We start from the raw sequence: 12,039 nt of genomic DNA on the forward strand, positions 1-12,039 counted from the left end.
ATCAATAGTTCCCATAGTGACAATTCAATAGTCCGACACGAAGACGCTATTCGTCAGCTTGGGAGCGACTCGACAGACCGAGTGTATTTGTTTTCGTCTGCTTCTAAATGGCCTGAGCAGGGTTATAAACAGATAAAGACCGTGTAAATTTGGCTATGTACTTGGGATGAGGACCCAGTGCTCACCGGTAGTAAATACCTGTTTACTGCATATTATGTAGTATGGTTTGCCTCGGTGATGAGAAGCCTCATTTATATTAAGGATACCCGTTTCTTCCGCGTGATGCAATAGCTACAAACAGTTTATGTTCGATTCTGCTGTCCCAACCGTAGAATTTTGTGTATGGTTTCTCATTGGTTGCACCGCAGTGTGACCCTATTCACAATACGTGCGTTCTGCCTATTTTAGAGTGAGAGAAAGTCGTAGCAAGATGAACAAAGGTGAGACTGGTGCTGAGAAGAAGGCAGGACCAAGACCTGGCACTTCAGCTAGTAGCAACAGCTCAGTGGAAACTTGGATGACTGTTAACAACGTCCACAGAATGGGTAAAGGAGAGCTTCTGTACACTGGTAAGTCGTAAAACATATCGGGCGTTATCGGGCATTGAGTGTGTTATGTTACAAGTACAATTTGGGGGAATGTATGCAGTAGTTGCTCGGTCAACGCTTTCATTTGTGAGTTTCTGGGATTACACGTTTGTTGATAGAGGGGTAGGGTCCAGGGTCAGGGTCATTTACATCCCTTTCATCATTGACTTTCCATATCAACTCACCGATATACCCGTTTATATATCCTGTTCTTTCCACCTTTATATTTATAGATTATTATATGTTATATAGATAGCCCACTTCCCAGGACACACAGCGATCATAATAATGAACTACGTCAGGAGTAAGGGTCGCTTGTACAGTAATGTAGCTTTCTCTGAGTTGTTAGGTTCCGCTTACAAGAAAGCAGCAACTCCAAACACCTGTCATATTATGTGCGCTATGCTTACAGAAAAATATATAATGATGATGATAATAATAATAATAATAATAATAATAATAATAATAATAACAATAATAATAATGTCTTATTTATCAAGGGTAGCCTCTGCAGTGTTATCACTGCTCTACCAGAGGGCCCTGCCATTATTATAACCCCAGCGTTGCCAGGTCATACCCATTTATACACCTGGGTCGAGAGGGACATTGTGGGTAAAAACATCTTGTCCAAGGATGTAAGCACTGGGCGGGAATCGAACTCGGGTTGGGATTCGAGAGTCTTATCCACTATGCCACAGCGCCCCCCCCCCCCCCCGTATAACTATACAAAATGAAAAGTCACCCTCTGCTTGAAAGATATATTAGATCTAAGCTAGTGTGTCTATAGCTGATTCCTGACCAAATCTGAAAGGTGTAAACGTAGATGGTTTGTTTTTGTTTTGTTTTGTTTTTTATTTGTAAGTATAAAGGTCAAAGTGATATAATGAATACCAGCGTTTCTCTTTGCTTAATAATACCGAGGTGTGAGAAGAATGCTACATGTGTTAGCATTTACATAGTACTCTCAGTCGTTTGAATGGAGAAATGAAAAAAAAAACAAAAAACAAAACAAAACAAAAACAAAACAAAAGCAAAAACAAAAACATGGCAAAGCAGTAACCCGGATCAGTACATCACTCCAAGAAAAATATGTTTAACTTTGCACCTTTACGTGTGACAGAGGTGTAGCACCTTATTTGATGCAACTTTGCACCTTTAAAGGACAGGTGCTCACTGGTCTGAAAGGTGCAAAGTTGCACCTGTATAAATAGAGGTGCTACAAATATTGTGTCACAATATAATAAAGGTGCAAAGTTGAACCTGCTTTCCTTTAGAGAGTATGGACCATCTATTGTTTTTACAGCCTTCACTACTTGATCAGCCACTGCAATCCACACTGCTACTGTGACAATTAACTGCGTCTACTTCTATTACTTGATCATAATGATCATAATGGCCATTGTAGCTCTCGCAGTATTAGTAAATTAGTTATGTAACAAACGCAAACAGAAGAAAACTGCCCAGAAATGAGTATAATTTATTAGTGAAAAAATGAGCAAAGAAACGTGGATTCCATAAGGATAAATTAGTTATGATGACAAAGATATTAATGCAATAAAAATAATTCTCGTTTTGAAAATCAGAAACCTATGAAAGCGTTATGCAGGTGATAATATCACAGTGATTACAGTAATAAATATCTTGTTAACTGTTAAATAATCATTGTGAGCTTTCGGGAAAATACGACTACATTCGTATAAAACTAGAATAAGACACAATTCTGTACAGGTTTTCTCAATTTCGACGTCCCAATAGGTCGCAAATAACATTAGTATTGTATCTGTAGTCTTAGATGTTAAACTCTTGATATTAACTATTCTTGTTTTAAACATTTTAGTGATCATAGTGATTTAGAACAACAAATTGCAAAAATTCTTAAGTCGATTCAGCGGAAATAAGCATGATAGCGTTGAGTATGGCATGAGATATCGTCATAACACAGATTTAGATAGGCAAGCACAGTGAGAAAATAAATAACTGTATTGAAATACAGTATAAATGACATCCACTGTATATTCGCATAAAGCAGCTTCAAAGAGCACAGTATCAAATTTAAACAAATCCTCTGAATTGTTCCCATCACAACTTTTCTCCCCTGGTGAATACTTACGTTATAGGATTTATGACATTTTTTATTAGGTGTTAGTGGATTAGGTGGTCATACCTGACAAATTATTTTGATCATATTTCAAGAAATGTGATCAACGAAAGATATTATATCATTTTGCGTCATTTGATACTACATTTCCTGGAACAATATTTTAAGTCTCGGTTAATCACCGTTCAAAATGGCCTGTCCAATCATGGATAACTCACGTCATGTCTCGGTGGCGTGATGTTCCCCTGTTCTGCATTTTTACCCTGTCGTCATAAACCTGTCCTGTTTGTCTCACAACGCCACCAGTATGTGAATTCGAAAGGACTTGCACTCACTCATTCACATCATTAGATTATATCAGCCACGCTCAGAAATTTCTGCAAACCTGGCTTAGAAATGTCGCTCTGCTTCATTCGCACTTTACAAAATTGGGAAAATTCTAGAGTTTATTGACAAACACAATGCACCGCAGAACGATTAGTTCATGCTTTTGTCATGTGCCACCTTGATTTTTGTAATGGATTGCTTTATGGAATGTCGGTCAAACAGATACAGATATTACAATTAATCCAAAACTGCGCTGCACGAGTAGTATCCAAAATCAAGAAACAGGTACAAATTTCACCAGTTTTAAGAAGCTTACACTGGCTTCCAGTCAAAAATCGGACTCAGTAAGATATTGTTATTAGCATTTGAATGTTTCTATGTTTGCTCCACATTATTTAAGGGAACTACTTCAAATCTACACACCAGAGACATGAGAGAGGAACCTTCTTTCAAAAAGCAACTTAGATTTATTTGTTATTCCGAACAGAAGAACCAAATTTTACGGAGAACGAACATTTGCTTTTCATGCCCCTACCCTATGGAATAATTTACCTCAGAAATTTAGACAAATCACTGATATAAATATATTCAAGTCTGTTTTGAAAACGTTATTTTGTTAACAGTGTAAGCAAACATGAAACTCGGTACCCTAACTGTAATTGGATTTTTTTTTTATTTTTTTTTCATTTTTTGAGCGCATAAGAACATTATCACTTTGTGTTATGCGCTAAATAACCACTGTAAATTATACTTATTATTATCATTATTAATGCTAACCAGACAGTATCCAGTCCAGTGCAAAGGCTTCAAAATCCACAGCATGTTTAAAGGGCGCTACTGGGCAAGAACTTATATAGCGTTTGCTATATCATGGCAAATACAACACTCGACATAAACATAATCATTATACCACAACTATTTTCATTGTAGAAATCCTACCAACTTCACAAAATGATGGCATTCTGTGCAGTTGTTTGCTGGCTTAACGCACCTAAACGAGATATAAGTCGATGCAAAAGATGTATCCCCGATCGTTGAGCGATGTACCTGTACCGCTGCATGGCGCGTACATACATGATGATAATGGCTAGTCTCTACTTAACTCACGCGTGTGCGTGCGGCTGCTTATTATCTTCGAAACAGTACACAACGCACAAATTAACGCACAGCAGATCGGCGAATGTCGAGCACGGAATACCACATTCGATAAATTCTGTAAGCGCCATTACTTTTTTCTTGGTTTTCTCTTCACAGAAGTCATTGTCATACTATGATATTTCATTGGCAGAATATCTGTTTCATAGCAGAAACAGATAAATGAAAGTCTTCATAAGCCCGGCGCCGGTGTTCCCTTTAAGTTGGCTTTTTTATTAAGTAAAGTAACATCGGACCAATAAAAATAAAAGTAAATTCAACAAAGATCGACAGTAAATAAGGAAGTTATGGAATTTTTTTTTCCATTTTCCAGTTGTTTCACAATTCATTTATAATAGTCACAACCACATCCCAAACTTGGTAGCCTATATGTGATACTCTCATCATTTCACCTGTTTTCCGATGGTTGGGTGAGGTTGAGTACCACAGCAGATACAGGCAGCCAAGTAAACAATGATACTCGATTTCTTCAAGGCTCCAGAACAAGTTTTTTTTTTTTTTTTCTATACCGACCAATACCGCAAAGCCGCATTTTATAGCCAATATATTAATATTATCATTAGAAGTCGAGAGTTCTCACCGTGGTGTCGGTATATAATGCGTTGGTCTGGGCCAGCGTAGTTGAATGGCTCTTTTCATGGCCAGGTACAAACGCACACTCCCTCTCTCTCTCTCTCTCTCTCTCTCTCTCACACACACACACACGCACGACAAAAACAACAGAAATAACTTAATTACATAATCACCTTTTTTATTGTTTACATCAAAATTTGATAAACATCGATAGTTTACAGCATTCATCCGTACATAGTTACATGCATACACACACATTATATGTATCCATTTATACGTTTACAGACTCGATACTACCAGTGACTACGTGCAGCAAAATCAAACTGACCGCCAATCTATCTTACAATGGCCAGTGCCCACCTGTCTATATAGGTCATTTTTCTGCTTCAAATTAGTGGCTGCTATTTAAGACAGGTTTGCTGTACTTCAAGGACATGATTACGCTGTCAAAGACAGAACGTATGAATTATCTCCCCAGAAAGTATGTCTTCCGTAATATATCTCTGTTAAAACAAGTCAAGGGAATGACTATACTATACTACCCTATTTTTCATGAAAAAAAAAAGAACATTTTTCTTTTAAATTTCTTTTATATTTTCTTTTATATTTTATGCTTTCTCGACATTCCAAATTGGTGTAGATTCCCCGTCTAGAGTGGCGCCTTATGAAGCAACAAACAGGTTAAAGATTCATAAACAGACCGATCTTCCTGAAAACCTTGTCGACTTGTTTCACTAATCTTCCAGCGTTCACCGTATGGTTTTAGGGAGATGTCCTATATCATGCATTTGGGTGGTATTATTAGACCCTTTTTTCATATATTCATTCGTCTTTTAATTCCACAACTAATTGAGAGCAGATGGTCCCCATGAGTCTTTAATAACTCGATGTACTCGTAATATGAATATGTAAATAGCAACTATAAAAAATGACGTCAGTTGGACGGTGACTTCTACTTCGGAAAACCTTCTTTACGTTTGGCTCATTCGAAAAAAAAAAACAGTTTGTGGTTAGCGCGAACGTGCATCAACGGTGTCATGTGACTGCTTGTTACCACGCACTGCCCTTTAGAATGACGTATGTTTCATCCAAACGATCCGAAGACGGGCAACGTCATATCTTGCATGAACAGGTGAACTTGCGGAGAAAGAGGCCTTTAACAGTTGCGTTTAATGATTATCCTGACCTACATGAAGAGACATGTATGACAGGAAGAGGAGCTTGTATACATCACTTTATGAACCTGTAATGTATCCAGGAACGAGGGGAGAACAATATAAAGATAATAAGACAGCTGTAGGACGAGGTCAGAGGCTGTATTGAAGTTACAAACTCGGAAATATAACTGTACCTTACAAATACTTCATGTGTAGATGTTAAGTTTCTTTTTTTTTTATATCTAAACTGATCATTATATTCATGCAGGTCCCGAGGGCAAGCGGCAACACAGAGTATACGTTCTTCCAGAGCATCGTGTCATTGGCATCGGCGCTCAATCGGCTGAGCACACCACGGAACTTATGTACCTCTACCGCATGCCTGAGGGCACCAAGTTTCCCGAGCAGATGGCCCGGAAGCCCGGCGCCATCGGTTGGGGCATCCCCGAAAGGGGAGACCCAAGAACGTGGCCTGTGCACATGAAGCTGAGAAGCGAAGAGGTAGGATGCGCTTAAAACTTTCTGTACTCGTTGACGTATCACGATTACAATCAATGGCTGACATTTTGGACACCATGCCGACACATGGACAAACACATACAATGTATGCATCCACTATACAGTAGTCATACACGGACACGATGGAAGACAACTAACACGCACTACCTTACTCACATATTTAACATACTTCACAAGGCTTGAATATACCGTTGTTCTTTATTTGCCCAATATTTGCATTCTTCGCGTATATTTGGTCGCACCTTGCGTCAGAATGGTAGCTGATATGAAATAAATTTTCATGACAAATGCAAACAATATCAAATTAGCCCGCGCTGTAATCAAATTAATCACGTGTCCGGGAGAGCACAGTTTGTTCTTCGAGCGCGTCATTTGCCATAGCCCTCCAGAAAACAAATGCAACGAGCCTGCCGAACAATCAATGAAATTAGGTGCTTCTCTTAAAGGCACTAACATTCGTCAAATCAAAATATTTTTGATGAAAAAGACAATTCGAGTAGAAACATCATTTGTTATTGTCTGAAATAGTGATATTACCGTGACACACAGCTTTCTTATTTGCAAGAGAAAAATCATTTCATATTCATTTCATTATTTTGTTCAGTTTTATTGTTAGCAAAGAATATATAAAGGTACAAAACATAATTTTATTCTAAAACACAATTCTAGATAATACTCTGTCAATTTTATCACAATATAATACGTTGTGCGCAAAGATGCGAATAGTTACTAGAATGACGTTAAAAATGGAGAAGACAAAAATAGTGTTAGTAATATGTTTTCCCCTCAAAGCAATTAATAATAAGGTACAGAATTATGTTGACTACATAGAAATGTATACATAGCATACATAATACTTAAGAATGACCTTGAGAAAATTTTCCTTGTGTGCGTTGTGACATTTCTACTTGCCTGTGAGATGGATAAAGCGTCATCAGATAAACGTGAATTATGACCAGTTATGCAGTTTCATGATTTTATGTCCGTTACTTTTGGCTTCAAATGCTTTGGATGATATACGACACAATAAATAGCCTGATGAACCAAGAGTTCTAACCATCGAAACATTTCCGAGAATTATACTTTTACTTTCGACTGTGAGGAGACATAACTCAGCCACAATATCATGATTCAGATTTCCTGAAATTACACACTATTTTGACAACAATGAATACGTAATTGCGGCTTTGATCTGCGAGTTCTTTAAATGTTTTTTTTTTTTCACTGCTGATCATGTGGCACGCTCGATGTGTTTAAGCGAAGTTGGTTTACCGCCCCAGTTTAAGCCCTGAAGTCAATAACCGCATTGGTTTTCCACCCCCGTCTATTTACATTCATTAACCTTCATTATAGCCAAGTGAACACATAATTTCTGCACGCTGCCAGAGACGTTAAAAGGACTGAAGTTGTTTTATTATGAACAACTTCCACGCAAACACAAACAAACTCATTTCTCATGTCTCGCTCAGTCTATTTCTCTCCTTCCCTGTCTTACCCCCCCCCCTCTCAGCTATTCTGTTTTTAAATGTGAAATAAACAAGGATTTGACCAAAAAGAAGCTGAGGTGAAAACCGCCACATGCACGGTTTAAACTCTCATATTTCTTGAAGACCTGGAAAAGGTCATATTTGTTATTTCTCCGCTGCTTTTTTTTTTTTCGTCAGGAAATGAAAGAGTCGATAGCAATGGACAAACTCATCTACCAACGGCGATGATCCATGGTGACGCTGAAAGAGAGTGGACGACTCATCAATATTGCAGTGACAGTTTATACTATAGGCACTCCACACATACTGGGATCGAAAATCTAAATTGGAATATGTGTCGTAATCCCATTTATTTTCAAACATAATTTACATGTAGATCCGTGCTTCTCAACCTTTTTTTTTTTTTTAACCCGAGGCCCAATTAGGCTTTTTACGACTTTATGGAGACCCAGTTAAATCAAATACAAATACTTTTAAATCATTTTTGCCAATATTGCGGCCAACCTGAGGGAGCTTTGCGGCCCATTGGTTGAAAAGGGTGGATTTATAGATTATCCTTGTAATCAGCTGTTACTTACGTGTATGAAAGAGAAAAGTCTACTAGAAGAAATTTGCCATTGAAAATTTCAGTACAACTAAGTAAGCGTATCATGACCACTAGTGAATAATTTAACATGATGTCTTATTTGAACATTGTCATGGCCGTCGCATTCAAGATACTAACGTCATTTGAGGTGCATCTAAATTGTCTGAGCCGCTGCTTTTCGTTTACTCGACAAATTGACCCAAATCCCCTCCAACGGCATAACTAATAAGTTGAAATCTTCGGAGCTTCATTGAAGGGAAAGCTTCGTCCGTGCTCGGAGCATTTCTAATGCGGTGGGTTGCTATTTAGTAGGCTCAGAAAAAGTGACTACCGTCTTTTATTATGTCCAGTAGCTGCAGAAGAAAATTGAAAATGTATGCCTTTGTCTTAAGGTAGCGTGTCCCAGATTTAAATCCAAGCTGAGACCTGGTTGCCCAAAAGGGAATTAAGAAGCAATTACCTTTCAATTTCACTTTGGCGGAGTTTTAATATTGGATGAGGAAGCAAATAAATAAGATAATACTTATGGCTTAACTTGACCATGCATCGAAGTGTCTGACAGGTCGCTTTTATGAGTTAATCATTGAGAGATGTAATGGACATGTTTCTGTATATCACCCTGTGAAAGTGGGCAGTGGAGCTGATGTCAGACCAAGGTTAGCGTCTATTCTGCAAAACGCAAGAGGGCGTCTGTCACCCCGCTTATTACATGTATTTCAGTTCACGAGGAGGGCAGTGTTCTGCATGATTCTATTATCTTCTGCTGCTGCAGTTGGATATCCCTCAAACACTAAGTACTTTGGACCTTTTGCTATGCGTTGAACATGAATGTCGCTCTCATTTGAGAGGTATAAAATCCTATAACTCTCTATCATTTCCGTTTATTTCGTTTTATCTCTATTTTTGTCATTTATCTCTTTTGTATCTTTTTTATGTGCTAATGTATTTGTATACTCAATCCTTTTTATTCCTTCCATGTGTCAATTTATTTTCCTTTTTATCTATTCATTCATTATTTTATTCGTTCCTTCATTCATGTGTTCATCAACTTGCCAAATATGTTGTTAGTTGATAGTTACTCTAGATTGTCTAAAGATACGCCCTCAGTCCTGGCATTCTAGACCTTCATGAATAAAGTTACCTAGCGATGATGTAATAGTGTTCCTCCTCTTAGAGTCTAGTTGTTACCAGAATCATAGTTGATTAGCAGAAGACAGCTTCCACATTTAAAGGTCCAGTTTACCTTTGGGAGCAGTGATTTCAAAAATTTTCAAGATATCATCTTTGATACATATATGTAGATCTGTTGTATCACAAAACATCCTACCATATAAAATTTTCGCAATAAAGACTAAAATATGAGGAGATATTAGCATTTTTCTCAATAAACCATAACTGTAGACGGTTTAGTCTGGAAGCATTCTTATTATAACTATTGTTCACATTTTGTGTATTTGACAATGCTTAACATCGATTATACGGATTCAAATTTTTACATTGATTGTTTCTATCCCTAACTCACATTTTAGAACTATTTTAAAGCACTAATGCTGGAATTCTGTTTTATCTGCAAATGGTAAATTATGCCTTTAAACCGAGATATGACTGCTTTTGATCCAATGTTACTTAGTACTTGATGTTTGACAAGAATGGTTATTTAACGCCAACGAATAGAATCTCATCCTGGTAGGAAAACGAATTACAAGATTATTAGTGTGATGTACAAGTAGATAATGATGATAATGATGCTGATATAAGCAATATTATAATTATAATTATAATGTTGATATTAATGTTAATGATGATAATAATGATAATGATATAGATAACGATCATTGTGATATCAATGTTAATAATTACATTGTTATATTGTTATTATATGCAATGTTTCTTTCAAGACTTTGCGGAAGTATCAACATCAGTAGTGAAAGGATAGTCACAATTTTGTAAAGCTTCTTGCATTTACCTATTTTTGGTTTTATCAACATCTAATCATTATTCATGTATCAATCAATTCCTTTAATACGACTGCATGTGAAATGCAATACCCATCATTGTATGTATGCTGAGTGTGTGCATGAGATCTTTTACTGTATTCAGTGATTCATCCATATATTCAACCGTTATTTCGATTATACATTTTATGTCTTACTGAAAGCATTATGCATTATACCTTATCAGTTTTTATTAATTTTCTTGCGTGTTTGTAGCTATCGTGTATCGTTAATTTTACACAAATGTCCGTTGTATCGCCTTCTGTGAAAAACGCGGGGAACTGCAGATGGTATACACTGGTATATCTCGACAGGGAACCGCAGTGAAAGAGAGCCCTCTATCGACAAATGCAAGCAATACCTAGCTCATTATGTGGTTATCATTTTGCATGTACACGTGTAATACATGTTACTCTTACCAATTTAACTTTCTTCATACGCAATCTTAACGTGGGTATGTAGCAATCTGTTGGAGGCTATCATTTAACGCCGTGCAATGATTTTATGGCCATGACGCAGCAGGTTCGTCATAAAATCAACGTCTTCCATGAAATAAGTGGTGTTCAGTTTCACAAGCGTTTATGAAAGATGAATAAAAGAACAACGGAATATATTTCCTCAGAAGAAAACGAAACGAAGAATGTCAATGTTATTCCTTCATCGTACTGTGAAATAACACATGTTGATGGTAGTTGATATTTTACTAACCCCCTTTTCTCCTCTCTCCGTGACTGAAAACATTCATTCAAAGCTCCGAAGAATCCTGCAGCTATATACATGTATTGATCGTGATGACACTGATTATGTAAGCCAAAAAAAATATTGGACAACATGTAGATTCGGATATGATAAGACATAAGGAATCTAACATTGAAAGCAAAACCTACTGTTTGCGCGCATTCTGAGAGTGAATATCTACTTATTTCTAGCTGAGCTGTATTTGAGTGTCCTCCGGCTTACACATGAATCCATTTCCAGTTATGTGACTTTAGGTTAGAAACCCTCTACTTTTCTCTCTTTGTAATCCCCCTTTGTCTCTTTGTATGTCTATCTGTCTTTCTGTTCGTCTGTCCCTTCCTTTCTCTTGACAATTTTTTTTTTCTGTTCTGCTGTCCATGATATGCTGCTTCATCATAACAGGGTATAGTGAGCCCTGTCGTGAATTGATCATCAGGAATGGGACGATAACCACCTGTTCATTGTAGTTTTACCTGGGTTTGAAATGGTGTGTTGTTGGTGCGGATTTATACCTTTGCGAGCCTTTGCTTTTGCGTGTGTGACATATTAAGATGAATTAATGTTGAATTATATTATGATTATGATAATATAAGAATAATATATGATATGATATTATGTATTATGATAAATTAATGTTAATATTAATGTTATAATAATACTTTAGTATTTACTTTGTTGTTATCAGTATTATTGCTGTTATTGTCGTCCCCAATTTTTAGCTCCCAACTTACGCCCTCACACACTTTTTCGCTTTCCATGTTTTCAGGCTTAAGACAATAACTATGAGTAAAACTCACTGCACCCTCTCTGGAAAAAAG

At 37.0% G+C, this 12,039-nt stretch overlaps 1 protein-coding gene across 1 annotated transcript; it reads left to right on the forward strand.

The window, feature by feature from the left end:
* Positions 1–430: 430 nt before the first annotated feature.
* On the forward strand, positions 431–8,215 carry LOC140238330 (uncharacterized). Its single transcript, XM_072318264.1, has 3 exons — positions 431–569; positions 6,166–6,398; positions 8,081–8,215. The coding sequence occupies exons 1-3, from the start codon at positions 431–433 to the stop codon at positions 8,129–8,131; spliced, it is 423 nt and encodes a 140-aa protein (XP_072174365.1). The 3' UTR covers positions 8,132–8,215.
* Positions 8,216–12,039: the final 3,824 nt, after the last annotated feature.

The sequence above is a fragment of the Diadema setosum genome, chromosome 14 (genome assembly GCF_964275005.1).
Source record: "Diadema setosum chromosome 14, eeDiaSeto1, whole genome shotgun sequence".
NCBI classification, from domain to species: Eukaryota; Metazoa; Echinodermata; class Echinoidea; order Diadematoida; family Diadematidae; genus Diadema; species Diadema setosum.

Coding starts and splice junctions, on each gene's coding strand:
- LOC140238330 (XM_072318264.1), top strand. CDS start 431: ATGAACAAAGGTGAGACTGGTGCTGAGAAGAAGGCAGGACCAAGACCT. Junction 570..6,165: donor AGGAGAGCTTCTGTACACTG/GTAAGTCGTAAA, acceptor ATATTCATGCAG/GTCCCGAGGGCAAGCGGCAA. Junction 6,399..8,080: donor TGAAGCTGAGAAGCGAAGAG/GTAGGATGCGCT, acceptor TTTTTTCGTCAG/GAAATGAAAGAGTCGATAGC.